Below are 22,752 nucleotides of genomic sequence, written 5' to 3'. Positions count from 1 at the left end.
TTGAAGTGCTTTCCTGATGGCTTGATCTAGGCTAGTGTGCATGACACCTACCCTTTCTGGTGCTGGGTGCCACGCCGTTTCTTCCCTGCTCCCCACCCAAGCAGTTGCTCTCCCCCCCCCCCAGTCCCTTTGCACTGAGGGTGGAGAGAGAGAGAGAGAGAGAGAGAGAGAGAGAGAGAGAGAGAGAGAGAGAGAGAGAGAGAGAGAGAGGCAGAAGGAGAAAGGAGACACTGATAAATTTAAAAAAAAAAAAAAAGTGGGCACACTTGCCCTAAAGCTGGAGAAAAGCTGGACTCGAGCAGGGGGCAGGGTGGAGGAGGCTTGGGAGGGCGGCCTCGGGCTGCGCCACGCAGTCGGATCTTCCCTCCCTCCCGCCCTGCCCCCTCCGCGCCCGCCCAGCCCCCTCCACCCTGCAGGTGGCCCATAGGGCACAAGGTGAGGCAGGACTGGACAGCTCCTGCTTTGATCTCCGGGCTTCAGGTCCCTCTACAGCTGCCCAGCTGCCCAGCTGCCCAGAGATCCCCAAACTTTTGCCCACGTCGGAGTCGGCAAAGCGCTCCGACGTGTCCAAAAGTGTTTCCAAACTTGGAAAGGGCGGGGGGAGGCGGGTGGATGGGGAGGGAGGAGGTATGCAGACAGCGAGTCAGAGTTTCCCCTCGAAAGCCTCAAAAGTGTCCACGTCCTCAAAAAGAATGGAACCAATTTAAGAAGCCAGCCCCGTGGCCACGTCCCTCCCCCACTTCGCTCCCTCCTCTGCGCCCCCGCAGTCTCCTCCCAGTGTGGCTGCCCGGGCCCCCAGCCCCAGCCCTCTCATTGGCGGAGGCGCTTTTGGAGGCACCCTCGGGCCAGGGAAACTTTTGCCATATAAATAGGGCAGATCCCGGCTTTATTATTTTAGCACCACGGCGGCAGGAGGTTTCGGCTAAGTTGGAGGTACTGGCCGCGACTGCATGCCTGCTCCTGCCAGGTGATACCTCCGTCGGTGACCCAGGGGCTCTGCGACACAAGGAGTCTGCATGTCTAAGTGGTAGACATGCTCAGCTTTGTGGATACGCGGACTTTGTTGCTGCTTGCAGTAACTTCGTGCCTAGCAACATGCCAATGTAAGTGCCTTCAGCTTGTTCGGGGAGATGGGGGAGAGAAGTTAGATGGGTGGACGCCCTGGTCTGAAAAGGGGAAACCTAAACCTCAATTCCTTGCACAGCTTGGAGGGAAGGCTCTCTGGCATGTGGAGAAACGCTGGAATTGATCAGGAACATGGAAAGTACTTTAAAAATGAAAACATGAAGGACTCAACAACTCTCCCTACAAGTTAGGAACTTTTAACTCAGTAACACAGTTAACTTAATCTGGATCCTCAGTTAGAGAAGCGCACAGGGAGCAGAAGGTCTTTTCCCCTAAGGATGAGCTAGCTATTAACAACTGACTTGGCGGAAAAAAAAAAAACACAGGCCTACACCAGTTATGTCCCATAACTATCCTCATACACACATTTTAAGACTTGAGGCCTGCTTTAGAAAGCCTTTTAATTCAATCATACAAAGCTCAACCATTGAACTTATCTTCTGGTCGTCTTGAGGTTGGTCTGGATGATGGTGATGATGGTGGTGGTGGTGGCGATGGTGATACGGCGCCCTCTGGAGGGGGGAACATGAAAGTACAGGGGACCAGGCCTTAAGCTAATGGAATCCCAATTTAAGACTCCACAGGTTTGTACAAAATTATTTAATTTCTGGTTGGAGACATTCCCAGTGGCTAGTCAGCATATCCTGCGAAGGATTCTACTTGGAGTGGACACCTTCTAGGAAGTAAAATTAGCTTCTCAACAATTTATATGGTAATGGGAATGGTGAAATTATATTTAACTAAAATTTACTTTACCTTTTGAGTCTTGGAGTTGACCCTAAACCTAAACAGATGATCACTGTTCCTAGTGATCATCAAACGCTGAGCACAGCAGGTTGGGAAATACCAACCTTGTCTTGAGACTCAAGGGACAGGGTTCTTCTTCCCATGACCTTGGGCTACTCAAACTGGGCCTGTTCCAAAATGTGGAGTGGAGCTAAATGGTCTCCAAGGTCACTTCTTGGTTTGGATTTTATGGCCAGTCTTCCACGTCAGGATAGAATGAAGAAAATCAGTCCGTTTTCATCTTAAAAATGGCTGCCTGATTACTACTACTAGACAAAGACGTTCACTTGAGACGGGATGAGGGGGATCAGGCCACACCCAACACTTCAAAAACTTGCTCCGCCCACATGCCACGGTGTCTTCCACTGCATTCTTACTGATGCATTTCTGTGGGTGTGTGTGTGTGTGTGTTTGTGTGCGCGGTCGCGCAATTTCCCTTCAGCCACTTTTAGTATACACACTGTGGATACCAAGGAGTAAATTCATTGAACAGATTCACATTACCAAGTTCGTTTTTTTATGGAAACTGAAGAGTGGAAGGGAAGAGTTGAGTCCTATAGGAAAAATTGGAAAGTGAACTAGGGAAGTTTGAAGGCACCCATGGCATCTCACCTAATCAACAGTTATCCAGCATCTGTAATAAAGGTTACCAAACACACATTCTTCAAAATGGCTCACATCTAAGTAATTAAAAGGGCAAATTTCCAAAATCTTAAGGGGTCTTATTAATCAAATGGAGCCTAATCAGTCTTCCTATTTATTAATGGACACAAAGAAGTAAACATAGCATTTTTATAATTTAACAGTAATTCTCATAAATTGCCCTTAAATGCCAGTGCTGGATATCGCCCACCCTCCTGAACTGTGACTGTTGCAAGAGATGTTCTCACTTCAAATGACACACTTCTTGGCCACCTAATTAAAGCAATTTTTAGGGGTGATTCATTCTATTGGAAGCTTAGCCACACTTGTATCCCATATTAACCCATAATTTTTATACTGTAGAAATGAAAGTCAGTCTTTAAAGACTGAAAAGTAGTAATGACAAAGGAGGAATTTTACTTTAGTTTGTTTTTCCCATTATATTTCAAGCTCTACAACCCTTTCTTAGAGACAAAGCGACACATGTTAGGAAAATGGCATTGGCTAATTTAAGTGAACTAATTTAAAGCCAAAACTCAGATGTCTGAATTAATCCATTTTCATAGTTACTAACGTACAAATTAGACCTTAAAAAAAAAAGACATTGAAAATGGTAAAAACTTAGTGAACTACTAAGTGATGTTAATGTTTTATAAAAGACAAAGTCTGCTTTAGCTAACAAACTTTCCTAAATTTTCTGTTTTTGACATATAAATATTAAAAATGATCTAAACCATAAATTATTTCCTCCTCCATCCACTGGTCTTGTCTTACAGTCAGTGATTCATCTGTGCAATTTCCAGCCTAATTGCTAAGCATTAGAAATATCCTTCAGACACATGAATATTTCACAGCATTTATAAAATAGTAAATAATTAACAATTTCATTCAAAATATATTTACATATTAATATAGCAAACAAATCACCCTGCTGATCCCTGCCATATTTTTTGACCTGCATAATTTCCAAGTCATTATAATATTCTTAATAAAAAATATAATTGGCCCTTTAATTAGGTAACTGAATTTTGTAAACTTGTGTATCTATTTGGCAATTACTGTTAATGATCAATGAAATTATACTAATAATAATTTTCTACTTTTCTCTTTTCTCTACAGCTTTACAAGAGGTTAGTAAAATTATATTTATAAAAAAATTATCTACTTTGATTTCCTTGGTCATAGTGATTGCTTCTCTGGGAAGGGAAGGTGAAGCTACCCTGGTATTGACTAACCCAGCTTCCAAAGAAAACCATGAGATATTATGGGAGTCAAACCCTTTTTGGCTTCCAGAGTAAGTGCCCACCCCATTTTCCAAAATGGGTGGTGCTTCTGCATAAGGGTAGTTTCATAAAATACCCATGAGAAATAGAAAGAGTAAATAATCCAGTTTAAGCAGCATTAGCTACTACAAAGGATAAGACTTCACTGAACTACAGAATTTTTCATTTCTTTGCAAAATAATTATGAGCAAATTCTTTGTGAATTGAACTTGCAGCAGTATTATAGATAAGTATACATATTTGTTTATGTACAAAATACATTTTATTTAACGTATTGGTAAAAGTTTACATTGTATTTTGAGAGTAGATTAAGATAATAGTAAATGGGCATATAATGCAATCTGTAGATATAATTGTTTTTAAAATATATATGTATATATAGTTCTCATAATAATCTTTTACTTATTCTTTTCTTTTCTAGGGAACTGCAAAAAAGGTAAGATAAATATCCATAAATATCTGAGATTATCAAGATACCTTAGTTTAACAAAATTTAAAGTAAACTATAAAAGGAAAATACTTTGTCAAGATTTTGCCCACATGAATATGCATTAGTTGAAACATAAAGTAGCTTTGATGTTTAAGGTAATAAAGTTTTATTACCTTTCAAAATCATCTCTAATTATATTTATGTTATACAAACTGATTATTTACATACTACAGGAAAAAAGACTTTTTTCTTGAAGATTGAATGGTATTATGTTAATTAAAGGTAGTAAACAAAAGTTATTTTAAAGAACTTTGACTATACAAATATGCTGTTAAACTGTAACAAAATGGTCATCTTATCTATAGTAATCATCTTATTAAAAATACTATGCTTAATATTGGCCTAATTACTAGAGACTATAGCAGCCTCCAGTTCTTCAGTTTTTTTAAAAAAATTACATATAATTATAATAAAAGCAATATACTTTTATCTATTGTATTGTGACAATTTTTAGCTACTATCTAATAATGTTGGGCTTAGGTCAGACTTACCAACTAATTATTATTCATAATGGCCTGTTTCTTTGCTGGAAATTATTTAGACACCTATTATTGTGCCGTTTGCATCTTCCTTGTAGGGCCCAACTGGAGATAGAGGACCACGTGGAGAAAGGGTATGTAATTTTTGAACTACTAAATGGCTTTAGCCCATATTGGAAAAACCACATATTAGAAACTAAAGGAGACTGACAATTCATTAGAATATTATGTATCCAGATAATTGTGCCACCTTTTAAATAGGAAATGCCCTGCCGAAAGGGTGAATGAGCATTATTATATATAATCAATATTCTTTTTAGGTCAACATTATCCTTTAAAAAGAAAAACTATTACAGACAGCCATATTCTTTGTGTGGTCTTTCTTTCTTTGTTTTTAATGGACCTGCCCGACACATACATAATGGCAATGTATCTACACACCACCACACAGTCCTCTTTTTAATATGTTCTGTTTGCTTTTGAAGTAAGATCTCTTCTATGGCTTGGGAATAATAATAAAGTGATAGTCAGTAACATGTTTCTCTGTCTAAATTCATACATGTACAAGTCAGCCTTACATTTCATTTGTGGCTTTCTTAGATCTCCCTGAAATGCTTACTTGACATTTATAATAACTACAAGATTTTGCGTTATAGGATACTTTCGTTAAGACATAAATGCTGATATCTCATATTAGTCCTGAAATGCAGATTTACATGTATTCCACTCAAACAATTTATTAGAGATAAATTATTTCAGTTAATTACCTTAACAACTTAAATTGTATTTGTAATAGGAAATCTTCAAGATTTTCTATATTCTGATAAAATTACTATCAATTAATCTACTATTCACATTTAACATACCAAATTGCTTGAATGCCTTCATCAAGATCAGAAATCAGCCATCAACAAACATAGTATATTTTTGTGCATTGTGAAAAATGAAGGGCATACACTTTAGCTATAATTTCTATCTTCGTTTGAATACTGGACCTCCATTTCAAATTAATATTCCATGACTAAGATATTCCTTTAGGAAAACTACCTGCTGTTACTAAAGTTTATTCTAAAGTTTGTTCTAAGACAGACCCATACCTAAGTACATTTCAGTGAATGATAAATACAGTGTATTAAATTTCCACCCTTCATGTACATTGAAAAGTCTGAACAACTACTTTTACCTTATGTATTCTTAGGTCTCCTTTTCATTTACTGCATAGGGTTCCATGGAACCTGTCTAATCCTATTTTAATTCACTCTATACACAACAGGGTCCACCAGGCCCCCCAGGCAAAAATGGTGAAGATGGCCCCAATGGTCCTCCTGGTCCACCTGGCCCTCCTGGCCCCCCTGGTCTTGGCGGGGTAAGGTGTCTTAAGTACTTTTAACTTTTTATAACTTAGTTTCTTATACTTCTGTTGGAAGAAGGCTTATTATAGAATTTATTTTTAGCAATTAAGGGAAAGTCTGCTCTTTGGAAATTAGTATATTTTATTTCATTTCTTGGGTTTCTTCATTCAAGTTTCTGCTTTGCCTGTTCTCTTTGTGAACTCTTGTCAATTATAGGACTGGTCTTTGTGTTCACTGAAGGTAGTTGCAGCCATCAGCGCCATTATTTAATTTGGGGATTTAATATCTTTTTTCAGTAAGGCACAAATAAGAGGTGTTGCATTATTAAAGAGTTTGATTAGATTGAATTACATAAGTGAAATCCCTGATCTTAAGCAATTTCACAAACATCCTACCCTTTTTATTCTTCTTGGCTTGAAGTCTGCTGAACCAACATTCAAAGTGGTTTTAGGTTTAATTTGCTTGAAACTAATTTGAGAAAAGTACATTTCCCTTTTTCATTAATATCTTCTTTTAGCTTTATGTCTTTAACAATGGTATGAGTGCCAAATGGCCTCACTGCAGGAAGGAAAACATATTTGCTTAATTGGTTAGCACTATGAATCAGAAGCCTGATTCTAATACCCAACTGTATGCCAGTAAAATAAGACCTTTCTCCCCAAAGATCTTATTATGATTGCTTATCTACTGAGTACATTAAAAAGCACCTTCTTTAATAGAGCTACCACTCTAAGAGAGATCTTTAACAGTAAAGTTATTACTGTGAACTATTTTTTAAAAGTTTAATCTTCCAAGGGGCATTTTAATTTAATTTTCGTCTAAACTTGAAAACTTTTTATATCCTTTCTGAAACTCCAGCAAGAAAAAGGTCTTTCAGTTATTTTTTTGTGAGTTTTGTAGGAAAGGGCAACAGGTGAAAATGCAAAGGTGTCCTCTTGATCTCTGCTTAATTTATTCATGGCTCTAGGACACTTTAAAAGTTTAAGAAGTTTCCCTTTCTCACTGCAGATGTAGGTAAGGGTTAGGGGCAAATAAACTGAGTTAACAGAGCAGAAGAAAGTATGAAAAATAAGACAGGAAGGCTCTGAACTTCAGACTAGGTGTGGACTCTATTTTAAACTTATATTTCTCCTGAGTTTTTAGAAATCTAATTCAGTTTGGAATTGTAAACTAATTATAGCAACAAAAAAAAAACCTTTATAAGTAGAATAGAAAAAATGAGCTACATTGACCAGTAAAAAACATATATATATATATATATATATATATATATATATATATATATATATACACATGTACTTTTTTTTCACCCTTCTAGCACTTTGCTGCTCAGTATGATGGAAAAGGAGTTGGAATGGGCCCTGGACCAATGGTATGCTTATCTCTTTTTGTCTTGGCAAGAATGTATACTATTTAGAATTTATTTTATAGTAAATTTTGCAGTGCCATACATTTAGCTACTTAGGTAAACATTCAAACCTTAGATAAAATAAAAATAATAATTCTTTCTGTGTTTAAGTATATCAAAACCCAAGCCTAGGTTAAATATGTCAATTTTCTCTACAAACAAGCCTCATTAAAATAGCTTAGCCTATAAATTTTTTAAAAATAAAGTATAATAAAATAAGTGAGATATTTATGTCCAAGAAATAATCTTTGGATGTCATAACCATAACTTAGGAAAATCAGTTTCATTCAAAATATTAAAATTTCCATTCACTTTTTTTTTACATTTCTTAACATTGTTTAGAATATTAAGCAACACTTAGAAATATAGAGCTATTTATTTCTTAAGTTCCCTGAACTTGGTGGAAAGGATCAACAAGTTCTAATCTGGTTCATTTATTTTATGACTAGAGACTTCAATCCCTTTTCCCAAGGTCATGCAGAACTAGAATTAACCACCAAGCAAGATGTAAGGTAGCCAACAACAGCGTGGCTCATGTTCCTAGTTCTCATATATAATGTTCATTTAATCACAAGAGTTTTATCAGAGGCATTCAATGGGATATTAATGGTAGTATGTATTTGGAGAGATAGTCATGAATGAATGAATGAATGAATGAATGACAGATTCTGACTCTCCCTCAAGGAGTTGACAATGTTAGAATTTTTTCTTTATTCTCCATTTTGATAAAAAAAAACCCTATTGTTAGAATATCAATGACAAATTGATGTAGAAGACAATATGAGTAAAATTTAGCCCTTCTATCACTCAGCACAAAATATGGAAACATATCCTATCATTTGAGTAAAAGTTTATAAAAATTCCATAGGAGCTTATGTTGGTGATGGTGACCTTTTGAACAAATGAAGCCTCTACCAAATATTAGTGAGATGTGTTAGGCAAAAAAATGATATGATCATGCAAAATGTATACTATATATATATGCAAATGAGGGGAAAATTACCAGCAGTAAAAAATATTAGTTTGATTAAGCATTGCAGAATTTAATACACATAGATACACACACAATTTGGTGATTCTAATTACTTGTTTCCAAAGATATTTATCTGCCCAAAGTGAGTATGGTCTTTAAAATATAAATCTTACCTGGACCACGCATTTAGTGCTCTGTATTCAAAAGATATTCTACTGGAACTAATGGTCCGCAATAAGCTAATATACTATAAGGGCAAGATAATATTTTCTGTAAATTAAAATCTGACTTGAGAAATAATGTACCTTTAATTGATGTTTTCCAATTTCATGATTTTTCCTGGTAATTTAGAATGCTCATATCTTAAATGAATATGTATGTGGGGGGTTTCTTTTGGCTTTGTTTGTATTGGATGTATGAAATTAGCTGTTTCTGCTAATGCCGGACATTAGTTAGTTGTGAAGCAGTACCTATTTCTCAAGAAGAAGCAAAGGGGGAAATAAAATAAAGTGACTGTGGATGTCATTTTAAAACCAAAAGCACATATCAACTGGGAAAATTAATATGGATTTCAGATTCCCCTGTCTTTGGAAAATCTCTCTGGGGGGCATAAAGCAGAGTATTTTACTTTTAAATATCAGTGAAATATAATTGAAGCTTGCACATCCACACACATGCTCAGACATATGTAATCAACAGATATGTGTTTCACAAAAAGGGAAGATAGGCAACAATAAAGCATTAAAATAATTTTCCATGTTGGAAAATCAATAACTCTAAAACCCCACAGGGTTCTTTTCTGAATTAATGAGTAATCATAGTGTGTCTCACAGTCCCTACAAAATAAACTACCTTTTATGTAAATGAAATTGTTGCAAATACATGGAAAAATGAATAAATACAATATTAAAAATTTATGATGGCAAAGGAAATTATTTGAATGTATATCTAAAAATTATTTTTATTGAAGAGAGACAGCTTCTTTTAATGTTGAAGCACATTTCCAAAACCAAATAAATAATTTCTATAATTAAAATAATGTGCATTTTAAATAACATTTATAGGGTTTCACTATAGGCATTAATATAGTGGGGCCATTTGACTGGTCCCCTCAGTTGATCTGTCATAAACAAATTGCTCAAGACATGCAGGAGAAATATTTTCAGCATTATGAGGGATGGGTCTCACCGATGAGCTCATCCAGGCATTGATTACTGCAAAGGGGGGTCAAGAGTATGTATTCATCTTGCAAACCAGTAATATTCTGTTTTACCTTCTTTGGGTATTACAAAATAAAGAACAACGGGGAAACAATCTGCTGTCATTTGGGCCATATTTTCAATACTAATATCATAGGCTGGACTCTTCCAGTAGGCTGTTTCAATAATATTTCATTGTTCTTTCACCCCTCATTACATCCACTTTCCTTTGACATTTTCATCAGTCACCAACAGCCCTGAAAGGAGCTATAAGGTTATAACGCACCTCCCTGTAATCATTAAGAAGGACTTTTGATTCTTTTCAATTTATGCCCCTTGTGGCAATAAAAATATCAATTTCTTAGCTAAGTATGACATTGGAAGATGACATATGATCAAGGGAATCTAAATGAAATTCTTTGTCAGCTGATAGAAGGCATTCATACATTCTGTACTTGTGCAAAGACCAATTCACTTCATTGCATCAGAACAACCTCAATACGCACAATTGTGCACAATTTTAAGGGAACGATGACCATCCTATCCAGAGCTCATTGAGTTTCACTAATTCAGGTTGAGATAAAAGGAGAATCAAAGGGAGAGAAAGTGGGGAAAACATGGGTTCTTTGGAAAGAACAAAAATATGAAATAAAATCAGGACAGTTCTGTTCATTTGTCTATCACAAAATATCTGTGACACAGTAGTGTCTTAGCTAATTCATCCAAGGCCATGACAACTTATCAGTGCTAACCATGTCTGTCATCTTTGTAGGGTTTAATGGGACCTAGAGGCCCTCCAGGTGCAGCTGGAGCCCCTGTAAGTATGGAAAGCTCATAATCTTTCTTCTGCAAAAAGAGAGAATTAAAAAATAAAGTTTGGAATGTTACTTTTATTTTTCTTCTTTTAGGGCCCTCAAGGTTTCCAAGGACCTGCTGGTGAGCCTGGTGAACCTGGTCAGACTGTGAGTACATTTTTTATTCCTTTGTGATAAATATTTTTCAGGAAATTTGGACATATTCCCTTAACTAAATAATGAGTCTCCTCTTTCCTTAGGGTCCTGCAGGTGCTCGTGGTCCACCTGGTGCTCCTGGCAAGGCTGGTGAGGATGTAAGTGCTTACCTGAAGGACTTCCAAAACACCATTTAAATACCTCATATCTAAATTTAATATTCTTCCAAAATATGCTTGACATAATTCTCCTCATATGGGAAATATTATTGTTAATGAAATATTAATTAACTTGCTTGTATTTAGGGAAATATAATTGTTAATTAAAGAAGTACTTGAATTCACATTTTTATGTGATACCTTTCTCATCTATTGTGAAAAACCGAGATGCCCCTACTTTTGTCTGATGGTTTACCAAGTTGAGGTTGACCCTATGATGCTTTCATGTTTTAGGGTCACCCTGGAAAACCTGGACGACCCGGTGAGAGAGGAGTTGTTGGACCACAGGTGAGACTTTTTACAACAGTGTATAATCCAAACGTCAGAGGTCTCACAGATAAGATAGTTGCTCAGGCAGACATCCATCTAAATAGTACTGTAGACATTACTCATGCTTGTCACACTACTTAAAGGCATCTGACAGAACCTGGGAAAAGAACGCATACATTTCTATTAATGCAAATAATGTAATATAATGGTAACAAGCGTGCATAAGCAAGAAAGCTGTTTTCCATAAATAACATAGTCTTAGCTGTTTCATGTTAGAGCTAGTTGTGGCTCTGTGCTTTAAAACATTATAGCCTTTGATTCCAAGATTGAACTTAAGTGAGAATTTCTTGGGAAGGAGGAAGTCATTGTCCTTTCATTTGTGCCAAAAATATTTATTATTCATATTCTTCTGTGTTTCTTTCTAAGGGTGCTCGTGGTTTCCCTGGAACTCCTGGACTTCCTGGCTTCAAGGGCATTAGGGTGAGCACATTCTTTGCCCAGATGAGAAAAAAAAATGCTGATTATTTGGGCTGGGGTGGGGATGGAGGGTGGGGGGGTTCAATTGTATTTAAACTCCTGGATGACACATTCTTGCTTCCACATTCTGGGAATTTGTTTAGATGACTTACCTGGTGCCCTGGATCCAGCTCACCTGGAGCTAGAGCACTGGAGTCCATCCTAAGAAAGCAGTCACAGGATTCACCAGAGAGATATTTATTGCAAAGATAGAAGATTTTTGATTTGAGAAAGCACTATAATGGGATAGCATTTAATAATAAGGATTGCCTTTCAGGGACACAATGGTCTGGATGGATTGAAGGGACAGCCTGGTGCTCAAGGTGTAAAGGTAAATATTGAATTAGAAAGTTTGTAAACAACTTATTAAAATTCCCCATTCCATAAACAAAAAGTATATTTATGCTGAGGACTACCCAAATTGTAAATGGTATCTTGTCTCCTCTTCTGTGTTTCAACCCCCCTCAATGGTGTGGACTATGAGATTCTATGACAAAAGGCCAATTATTAATGTTTATTTAGTTTAATATCTATTAAACAGTTGAGACAAAAATAATGTCAATAGTTTCTTCCTCCATTTCCTTTCCTCTTCCTATAATCTCAATCGATCTCTGCAACCAAAATAAAAGTAAATAAACATATAATCAGATATTAGAATACTACGTGTTATTTTAAACTGTAACTTCTCCTTTGCCATGCACTAATTAGATAGGTACATTCATGTCACAATACACTTTTCAACCTCTTTCCTGTGATTTATCTGTGCACACTCAAAAAATTTTTAATTAGGTAATTAAAGTCTCAGAAGTGTGTTATCTCTTGGCTAGGCTCTTCTCTGACAGCGTTTTCAACTATAAAATGTTCTCTTTCCTATTAAGGAGATAATGTGATATTAAAGTGAATACCAACGTAATTACAAATTAATGAGTAACGAATACTAGCGGGACCAGAAATGAACATGAATATGGAGAATCTGTTCTAACTTTCCAGCTGCCACACAAATGGATAAGGTCAAACTCATTCTCCCAGGGGCCCAATATAACAGCTCAGACTACTAATCACAGTATCATAAAGTGTGAGGGCTGCAGGAGCTTTGTAGACTCCCTCATTTTTTGCAGAAGAGGGAAACTGAGGCTTGACAAGAGCTAGTGACTCTCCCAAAGTCACACATCTAGTGGCTGGAAGGGCACATGCTAAAACTCCTGATGCTCATTTCAGGACTTATTCATAACTAACTTGCTTCAGGTAGAATCCTACAAATGAAGATCCTTAATGGTCTCATATAGCATGTTCTTTCCATATCTAAATCAGATTATATTGAAGGAAAGTTCTTTACATGTGCCATAGGATTAAATCACCCCACCACTGCCACTGCCACCATGGTCACTACTAGGGATAAAAATATAGATCGGAAATAAGTATCGCAGCTCTAAAATATATTATGAAGCTTCAAATTGTCTTTCACATTTTATGAAAATGGTAAGGTTGAGTGTTCAAAATAATTTTAAAGAGGATAAATATGATTATACTGCCATCTCTATTTTATATTATCATGCCAAATAAATAAGCCTAGTCTAAATGATGTTCAGTATATTAAGAGAAAAATGGGACACTAAGGAAATAACCACATTTCCTTAGTACCATGACATTTAGTATGTTTAAATAAAAACTTGTATTTCAACAAATTTTAAAAACACACATGTGAGAGATAATTGAGAAATAATCTTTATGTGTAAAAAAACATTAAAAATTATGTGAATGGTTCAAATTGAAATAATAGGGTCAAAAATTGCACAATCAGGAAATATATATATTTTTTTCTGACATATATATATATATCAGAAACTCAATCTTTCTTCTCCACGCAGGGTGAACCCGGTGCCCCAGGTGAAAATGGAACTCCAGGTCAAGCAGTAAGTATTTATTACTTTATTATAAATCTAAAGGTGTTGTGCTCTGTGTGAACTAGAACTTCCTTGATGTTGTTGCTAGTTACCCTTTCCCTCAGCACTGTATTCTTTGATATGTTCCTAATCTGCATACTTAATCAAACTATACTCCCTTTAAGTTGGTATCAGAATAAGACCTATTAATTTTTAGTGGATTTTTGTGTGTGTTAAAAAAATGAACAAGGCAAATTATGCCTATGACATTTTAAAGATTAGCATTCTGGATTTTACTAAAAAGATTTCTGCTTCTAGGGTGCCCGTGGGCTTCCTGGTGAGAGAGGACGTGTCGGTGCCCCTGGCCCAGCTGTAAGTATCCCATTTTTGTTTGTTTTTATACCCTTTTTAAAAATAATCTTCTAATGGCTTCCCTTTAACTTTCCTATTGACTCTTTTTCTTATTTTCTTCATAGGGTGCCCGAGGCAGTGATGGCAGTGTTGGTCCCGTGGGTCCTGCTGTAAGTGTTAACACTGGGGAATTTGGGAGGGTTGAAAGTGTGGTGGTGGTAGCCACTTCCCTCACTCATTTCCCATGAAATAACATCACTCCAGACACTTTACCAAATGTTCTGGGAGATCTTTGAAGTCTCCATTTATAAGTTGCATAGCCTACTTCCAAATACCTGAGGCTATGGGTGGATGTGTAAAGTGAAATCCACCCTACCTTGGATACCTGTTTTGCCTTCCCTGAATATGACCCTCATGTCTAAGGCTAGCAGCCAATTCTTTCTTTGCCAATATTAAATAAGATCAAGACACTCTAAACGGCTTCTCTCTTCTGTTGCTGTTGCCTTTTCAGTTTACTTAGAGGAAACTTCTTTTTCTGCTTTGATTCCAGGGTCCTATTGGATCTGCTGGCCCCCCAGGCTTCCCAGGTGCCCCTGGTCCCAAGGTAAAAACACTAGTGCCTATAATCATTGCCTTGATAGACTTTTTACTCTGATGTGAAAGATCAGAATGGTGGTGGCAGAGATAATTACAGAATAGTTACCTTAATTGTGTCCCCTTCAAAATGGATAGACGATGATGGATTTTCCACTTCAAGTTCAAAATCAATCATCTCCCTGCACTTGTAAACTATGAGCATAAAGATCAGTGGCAATGTGGAAATTGATTCCATTGGGTCCCAGACTAGTCAGCACTGAGAACTAGTGGGCCACAGAGAGTCAGAGGTGGAGTCAAGGTAGCAATGATAGCAACAGGTAGTAATCTGAATTCCGCCAAGTGGCAGAAGTAGGCTTAAAAAAAAAAAGTAGGAAAAGAACCCCAAATCTTGGGGTTACAAATGAGATAAGGAAAATGATTGCAATTCTGAAGAAGTTCCACCAAAATTTGGTGTCCTAATAACAGGGATATGCTGTTTCATTATTTGCTGGCCGATGGTTCATTGTCATTTTCTCTTTTAGGGTGAAATTGGACCTGTGGGTAACCCCGGTCCTTCTGGTCCTGCTGGTCCTCGTGGTGAAGTGGGTCTTCCTGGTCTTTCTGGCCCAGTTGGACCTCCTGTAAGTAGCTGTTGTTGTTAATCTTATAAAGTAGAAGAAGGCAAGGAAAAAAAAATGAAAAAGAGAAATGAAGGTGGAATTGAAGAAGATCAGATATATTCCAGTGAATTGATATCCTTCTTCCTCTTTCTCATAGGGTAATCCTGGAGCCAATGGCCTTACTGGTGCTAAGGGTGCCGCTGTGAGTATACCTGGGTAGCTAAAACGTGCTGCTATGGTTTCAAAGAAATTTGATAAGTGCTGCCTCTACAGCTCATCATCACATGATGGACCAGGTTTTGCTTTCCTTCAACAGGGTCTTCCTGGTGTTGCTGGGGCTCCTGGCCTCCCTGGCCCCCGTGGTATTCCTGGTCCTGTTGGTGCTGCTGGTGCTACTGGTGCCAGAGGACTTGTTGTAAGTGGTCATAGCTGTGGCTTTCATCATCCTGAAATACTAGGGCTACCATCATTTTATCACTATCTAGACTTTTTCTTACCAGTTTTATTTTTCCTTCGTTGGCATTTTTAGTTTGTAAACTGTATGCATATGTATGTACATTCCCTCTTCCTCGCATGCACACAGATGCATTCCTCCTGCAATCATCCGAACCTTAATGTAAAAATAGATGAGACCAAGTCCTACAACCTCAGTCTGATCCTTCCACCAATGCTATTCCCCTGTAGGCCATTTGAGCATGAACTGGGTCATACTGAAATCCCTTAGAGAACCTAAGCTTCTCCTTACCTTAACTTATAAATATTCCAGAAAATTTGTCTGCAAGAGAGTTTTGACATATGTTTGGTTTTTGACCACTGTTTTGTATTGGTTCCTAGGGTGAGCCTGGTCCAGCTGGCTCCAAAGGAGAGAGTGGTAACAAGGGAGAGCCAGTAAGTAGTTCTATAACCACAATTCTGTGGGGTTGTTATCCTTGAAATCCAGTTTCTTTAGCTGGATATAATATTTTAAAAAAATCTTTTCTCTTCTCTTCTCCTATTCTTTTCACTCAACAGGGTTCTGCTGGCCCCCAAGGTCCTCCTGGTCCCAGTGGTGAAGAAGGAAAGAGAGGCCCCAATGGTGAACCTGGATCCGCTGGTCCTGCAGGACCTCCTGGACTGAGAGTAGGTTCCATATACTCCTTAACACCTAGATACTCCAGAGGCAGATGAGGATACCCCTTCATTGGAAATTGTCAAAATTACTGGGAGTGCTTTTTCTAGACGAAAGAAGCATCTGCTTTCCATCTGTTTTATTAAATCAGTGACTCCCAATTTGGTATGTTTTTAAATTGGTCTGAAAACAATGTTGACCTACTTTTGCAGGATGCTCATCCACGCATTCCTTTGGGGTTTGGGTGAAGTGATTTGGCTTGGTTTGTGTCTGTATCTCAGCCTTGGGGAGATACAGACACAAAACATGCCATGTTTTCATAAACTGTGCCTGATCAGATTCCAGGGTTTTCTCTAATTCCCTCCTGTTTCATGTACTTTCTTGCAGGGTAATCCTGGTTCTCGTGGTCTTCCTGGAGCTGATGGCAGAGCTGGTGTCATGGTTAGTAGTCTACCCCTCATTTCCCTGGAAGGAACTTGACACTCTTCTGGTGACTGTGTCACTAACTTTATCATTTTCTCTCTGTGCCCCTTCCTTTTCAATAGGGACCTCCTGGTAATCGTGGTGCAACTGGCCCTGCTGGAGTTCGAGGTCCCAACGGAGACTCTGGTCGCCCTGGGGAGCCTGGTCTCATGGGACCCAGAGTAAGTTTCAGATATATTCTGAGCAAGTCACATCTGGCAGTGTGTATTGTTGGCTAAAATTGAAGATAACAAAAACATCTAAAGCAAATTTGTTGCTAGACTTGCCGACAGATGTCTTTTTAATTTAATTTTTAATTTAACTTTATCAAAGCTCTGTAGATTTTTTAATGTATTTAGTTAGTTCATCAATTTCCTATTTATTATACTTGATACAATGGCTTGATCTATTCTTTGGAAACATAGATCTACTTTAATATATCCAAATTAGGTTGATTCTCCTATCAGCATGAATCTTTTATCTTAATTTGTAAGTTTTATATAAGGTGTTCATGAAATGTATTAGGGCTATACATTATTAGTTTATTAGATTCATAAGTGAAATCATTTTTCAAGCAATCACAAAGTGCTGTAATGTATTCAGCATCACACTAGCTATGGAGAAATGACCTTTAGATCTGTAGACACTCTAATCCATAGCAATAGAGTAATTTTTTGCTCCATTATCTCTTATGGGTGAATATCAACTATAATTGTACCATAAACATGTAATAGGGATACCAAATATAGCAATAAAAATCCACTTTGGAAATTGCTTACTAAAAGTATTAGTTTTTCTATTATGAGGTAAATAGCATGATACATTTGCCCATATAGCATGTTGCTTAACAGTTTCTTGTGATATCTATAAATGGATCAGTTTCACTAAAATTCAATAAAGGGAAAGGCACAAAAAATAGAAGAAAAATTTCAGGTCTCTTTTCATATCTCCAGACTTGTGGCTAATATCCCTAAAGATTTACCCTTGGCAACAAACAAAAATTGGAGGGGAAAGTGCTTTTGTGAGATTTCAATTAATCTGAGCCTCAAGTATGTGAGTTAAAGTGCCAATATGAAAGCTTCCTCATTTGTTTTATAGGGTCTTCCTGGATCCCCTGGAAATGTTGGCCCAGCTGGTAAAGAAGGTCCTGTGGTAAGTATTGCTCATTTTCCATTATGTTTTCAAGGACACTTATTGCACCCTTATCAAGTCTATTTTGTGGCTTATTTATACATGAATACATTGAAAATAAATATCAGCCACCTACATCATCTGGGAATGCAAAGTAATAGATTGTAATTATGGAGTCCAAATGAACGCAGGGCTGAAAGCAGAAAAGGGAAGAGAAAAACGTGGCAGGGAAAATTGAAGCAGGTGACAAGGGTACAGAGAGGTGGGGGAGAGAGGGAAATTGTGTACATATGAGATTGAATTGGCCGTGTGTGTACCGACATCCTATTTAGAAAAGGAAAATGGATTCATAATTTATTGGCGCTGTATACAAGAAGCTCTGTGCATCCAGAAAGCTATTCTGTTTTATCCCAGGAAGCATCGTGAGTTTGAGGTAGGGAGGCCATGCTGATGCAGAGTAAACTTTAAATATGAAACTCTGATTTCAGGGTCTCCCTGGTATTGACGGCAGGCCTGGCCCAATTGGCCCAGCTGGAGCAAGAGGCGAAGCTGGCAACATCGGATTCCCCGGACCCAAAGGGCCCACTGTAAGAATCACCACAGCTTCCTCTCCCTCATCAGTTTTTTTTTTTTTTGCTACACTGCACCAAAGATCTAGTATTTTCTCCCACTTATCAGTCCAAACTACCTCAAGGCATGTTTTTTTCAGCACAGGAAAACTGAAGGGCATCACTATAGTAAAGGGATATATCCTTTACATCCTACTGAAAATCCATCTCCTGAGTCACTGCCTCCTCAGACACAGGTGCCCCTTACTGTACCCAGAGCTGCCTGATGATGGATCATGCCTTAGATAATAGAAATCTAGGACTAGGAATCTAAAACACACACACACACACACACACACACACACAAGCAAGAAATTAGCATTTCAAAATTGGTATGGCCCATTCGACATTAAATGTGTAATATGATCATTTTTTACTTTGTTTTGTTTTCATTTTTATCGTAGGGTGATCCTGGCAAAAGTGGTGATAAAGGTCACCCTGGACTTGCTGGTGCTCGGGTAGGTGCTAACTGCTGTACATATCTATTCCTGTAGAATTCACCCAAAGAACACACATCCTTTGAGGCCATCTGATATCTTTCTGTCACTTTCTTTCCCAGAGGGTATCCCCAAGGGTCCTTTTACCATCATGAAATGTCTTTTTTTTCTTTAACCACACATATAAAGCAATGAGCTATAACAAATCAGAATATATGTTAAGTCAAAGATACTTACAAAAGCATTTAGTCTTTATTTTATTCATCTTGTGATTAAAAGAATATAAATATTTAGTAGTATTCTCTGGCCTTTATAAATTGCCTTCCATCCGTGGACTTCCCTCGAACCATATGGAAATTTACTAGGCAGTATTCAGGCTTTGGCGAAGTGAGTATAATTCATGCTAAAATGACAAATTTGCTTTGAGGAACTCGCTTCAATGATGCTCGGAAGCATTTTGAACGGCCTGGCTTACGTGTAACCATTGGTCTTTCTGTTGAACATTTCTAGGGTGCTCCTGGTCCTGATGGAAACAATGGTGCTCAGGGGCCCCCTGGACCCCAGGTTGGTATTTCTCCCTCTCCTGTGCACTTCTGCAATAGAATGTACCTAATCCCTCAAAACAACCTTCTCCATTTTCCAGTCCATAAGTAATATAGCTAGACAGCAATGTGGCTAATGTCTCTATTGATACTATCTCTGCTGTCACTTTCAGGGTGTCCAAGGTGGCAAAGGTGAACAGGGTCCGGCTGGTCCTCCAGGCTTCCAGGTGAGTCAAAAAAAAAAATGAAACACTGCCTTGGCCAGATGGTACACCTATGATTCACTGTCTCCTTTCCCCCATCACACATATTATGACTTCAGAACTAAAGCAGAGAGTGCATTTTTTTTTTCAAAACAAACTTTGGTGGAGTGCTTTTATAACACTTAATAGTGTGTTTATAACACCTAATAGGTTGTTTCCCCTCCTACCAAACCCAGAGTATTAGAAAATCCCCTGCATATTATCATAAGATTGAGATTTGTGTTTCTTTGCATTTAGGGTCTGCCTGGCCCCTCAGGTACCGCTGGTGAAGTTGGCAAACCAGGAGAAAGGGTGAGTAAAACAAGTGATAGTAAATTCACTTGAGAATTTCCTTCTGTTTAATGCCCTATTGCAACACAATTACAATATGTAAAGGGAAGTTTCATATTTCATCTGTTAATGATAGTGTTCTGTCTATGTTGGTGCTGAGGGAGAGAGTGAAATGAGTTACTGATATTAGTTCAAATTACTTTGTTTTATGGATTCAATGAAACATCACATTATGAAAGTAAAATCTATCAATGAATATTTCATGTAATAGCCTTACTTTTCGTTTTGTTCTTGGTAATGGTAAAATACAAATTATTTCCTTTTCTAGAGTGAGAACATAAATGCACTGATTTTTCATCAAACTGGACCCTGAAAAATTGCTTTTAATGTTTTTCTTGGCATTCAGACATGACAGTGCTATCCACAATCAGAGCATGAGTTCTGAGTCATTTTCTCTGTAATTGTGATGAATGTGCCTCAATTTAGTTACATTCTGTGGCCTGGTCTCCTTTGTCAACAGTGGGGCACATTAAGGAGACAGCTGGTCAGTAATAAAAGAGATACACTTGGGTATACAATTAACTAGGTAATGTACAGAATATGATAATTTCTATTAAGAAGGCAGTCTGTTATATAGCTAAAAATAGGCAATGTCTGATAGTGTTCATTATTATTTATCATATTATCAAAAGAGATAGTCTGCTTTGTCACTTTTTTAAAGACAATGGACTAAATAATGTAAATTTAAATTTTCTGATACCAGGTCCTGTCCTAGAATAGATACATCTTTGATATCCACGGACTTCTCTTTTTGTAGATTTTCATAGACCACTGAGAGTTCTGTTGTATACATTGCATTTCCCTCTATACTTAGGCTTTTTATAAGTAGAGCCCACGCAGCTTTATTTCACTTTTTCAGAACCTTTCAAATATCATAATCATAAGTGAATTTAGAAATCACCTATACACTTCATGTTTGACATATTCTTGGATTTTGCCTAGGGTATCCCTGGTGAATTTGGTCTCCCTGGTCCTGCTGGTCCAAGAGTAAGTGTTATTTAATTAACTTTCAACAATTTCTGGCATTGTGATTTTAAAAGAAGGCACACTTTCTCCTAAAGCCACTGATGACCTTCCTTGCACACCTCTTTTATTATCAAATGTGATCCATAGAGATCAGTAGATTTCTAAGTTGATAGTTGACTTTTCTGTTTAGTTACTCAAATTTCCTATTCAATAACTACATGGTCGTAAGACACATAAATGAACTAATGCAAGTATTGTAGTCAGTGATTTATATAGACAAGTGTGAGACATTCATGACAGTGGCTCAATCCAAGGGAAATTAATAACTTACTAAGATCTAATGTCAGTTTTTGCAATGTTTGTTGATATTCACAGTCTAAAGCTGATTGTATACATCTAATTTATACAGAAAAATAAAATAAAGATATAGTTTGTGGATATTAACATAACTGGAATGATTCATTTGCCACTGAAGTATCCCATTATGTTGCTGGTGATCATAGACCTAGGAAGCCCAGAGTTAGTATTTTAAAAGTCCATAGTACAATAAAAGCAAGTTATAACAAAGTCTTTTGATACTGTTGCAATGTTAACCTAGGTGATAAATATTCTGGGTCACAAAATGCCACATTATAGTGATATTTAGATGTGAATTGAGAGATACTACATATATAGTAAATTGATAGATACAAATATACACACAATTGAGGAGTTGAATATTAAAACTGTTACATCATTATTGCGTGAAGTTGAAAAAAGGGGGCAGAGATATAATTTTTATCTATATCTGACATTGCTATTCCACTCTAATGCCACAATCTTTTCCTTTGACTGCTGTGTGTAATCAACTTCTATTTTTACCTATGGATTTATCACAGATGCAAAAAAAAGAAATAAATTCCAAAGATTGGACATTATACTTTAGAAGTAACACATTTTAGAATCATAATCCCAGAACATTAGAACTGATTGAGACTTTATAGATTATCTCATCCCATCTCATCATTTTACAAATGGAGAAATTAGAAACAAAAAAAAATTTAATTTGCTGAAAGATGGCAGAACAAATGTGAACTGTGGGTTTAACATGGTATCTCTGAAAGTGACATCTCCTAATTTCTGCTTTACAGGGGGAACGTGGTCCCCCAGGTGAGAGTGGGGCTGTTGGTCCTGCTGGTCCCATTGGAAGCCGAGGTCCTTCTGGACCCCCAGGGCCTGATGGAAACAAGGTAAAACTTTGGGTTTTATACTTTGTTGGCATTATACCCAATAATAAATATACTCTTTATAAGAAAAGGAAAATTTTTCATATTTTTATTTATTTCCAATTCTGTGAAGATTTCCACCTTAGTAAGCAGTCCAGGGGACCTAAATTATTCCAAAAGAAAAGTGAGGCAGAGAGGCCTCAAACAGTAATGAATTAGTGTGATTTTACCCTTTTCTCATTACATTGTTTATGCCTTTGTTTGAAACAAGAACCATCCTATATATGGGGACATTATTTTCAGAAAACAAACTTTATCCTTTCAATATCCCACCCTTGAATTAAAATTTTTAAAAGTTAAATTTTAACAATGAGAGTTTATAATAATGAACATTAACTGGATACTATATTCACCCTCCCCCCCCAAAAAAAAATAAATTTGAAAGCTTGTGTTTTAAAACAGAATCTGTAGTTCAGATTTTAAAGTGGATGGAATTATACACGTTTGGAAAACAGATTACTTGAAACACAGGAAGAAGAAGGCAATTCGTATTAACTTCTGATTCTTACCTTCAAGGCA

At 37.1% G+C, this 22,752-nt stretch overlaps 1 protein-coding gene across 1 annotated transcript in view; it reads left to right on the top strand.

Annotated features, from left to right (window-relative positions):
• Window positions 1–690: 690 nt before the first annotated feature.
• Col1a2 (collagen type I alpha 2 chain) overlaps window positions 691–22,752 on the top strand; it is a 35,445-nt gene continuing 13,383 nt past the window's right edge. Inside the window, exons 1-31 of the mRNA XM_005331821.3 lie at window positions 691–1,103; window positions 3,673–3,683; window positions 4,258–4,272; window positions 4,904–4,939; window positions 6,079–6,171; window positions 7,476–7,529; window positions 10,510–10,554; window positions 10,646–10,699; window positions 10,792–10,845; window positions 11,140–11,193; window positions 11,602–11,655; window positions 11,969–12,022; window positions 13,560–13,604; window positions 13,893–13,946; window positions 14,051–14,095; window positions 14,476–14,529; window positions 15,044–15,142; window positions 15,279–15,323; window positions 15,438–15,536; window positions 15,956–16,009; window positions 16,133–16,240; window positions 16,617–16,670; window positions 16,775–16,873; window positions 17,790–17,843; window positions 18,311–18,409; window positions 18,835–18,888; window positions 19,378–19,431; window positions 19,583–19,636; window positions 19,910–19,963; window positions 20,945–20,989; window positions 22,099–22,197. Coding sequence (XP_005331878.1) covers window positions 1,034–1,103; window positions 3,673–3,683; window positions 4,258–4,272; window positions 4,904–4,939; window positions 6,079–6,171; window positions 7,476–7,529; window positions 10,510–10,554; window positions 10,646–10,699; window positions 10,792–10,845; window positions 11,140–11,193; window positions 11,602–11,655; window positions 11,969–12,022; window positions 13,560–13,604; window positions 13,893–13,946; window positions 14,051–14,095; window positions 14,476–14,529; window positions 15,044–15,142; window positions 15,279–15,323; window positions 15,438–15,536; window positions 15,956–16,009; window positions 16,133–16,240; window positions 16,617–16,670; window positions 16,775–16,873; window positions 17,790–17,843; window positions 18,311–18,409; window positions 18,835–18,888; window positions 19,378–19,431; window positions 19,583–19,636; window positions 19,910–19,963; window positions 20,945–20,989; window positions 22,099–22,197 — 1,863 coding nt within the window. The 5' untranslated portion in view covers window positions 691–1,033. The remainder of the gene's footprint in view (window positions 1,104–3,672; window positions 3,684–4,257; window positions 4,273–4,903; window positions 4,940–6,078; window positions 6,172–7,475; window positions 7,530–10,509; window positions 10,555–10,645; window positions 10,700–10,791; window positions 10,846–11,139; window positions 11,194–11,601; window positions 11,656–11,968; window positions 12,023–13,559; window positions 13,605–13,892; window positions 13,947–14,050; window positions 14,096–14,475; window positions 14,530–15,043; window positions 15,143–15,278; window positions 15,324–15,437; window positions 15,537–15,955; window positions 16,010–16,132; window positions 16,241–16,616; window positions 16,671–16,774; window positions 16,874–17,789; window positions 17,844–18,310; window positions 18,410–18,834; window positions 18,889–19,377; window positions 19,432–19,582; window positions 19,637–19,909; window positions 19,964–20,944; window positions 20,990–22,098; window positions 22,198–22,752) is intronic.

This window comes from Ictidomys tridecemlineatus, chromosome 2 (assembly GCF_052094955.1).
Source record: "Ictidomys tridecemlineatus isolate mIctTri1 chromosome 2, mIctTri1.hap1, whole genome shotgun sequence".
In the NCBI taxonomy this organism is placed as follows: domain Eukaryota; kingdom Metazoa; phylum Chordata; class Mammalia; order Rodentia; family Sciuridae; genus Ictidomys; species Ictidomys tridecemlineatus.
This window is presented reverse-complemented; position numbering and strand designations above follow the sequence as displayed.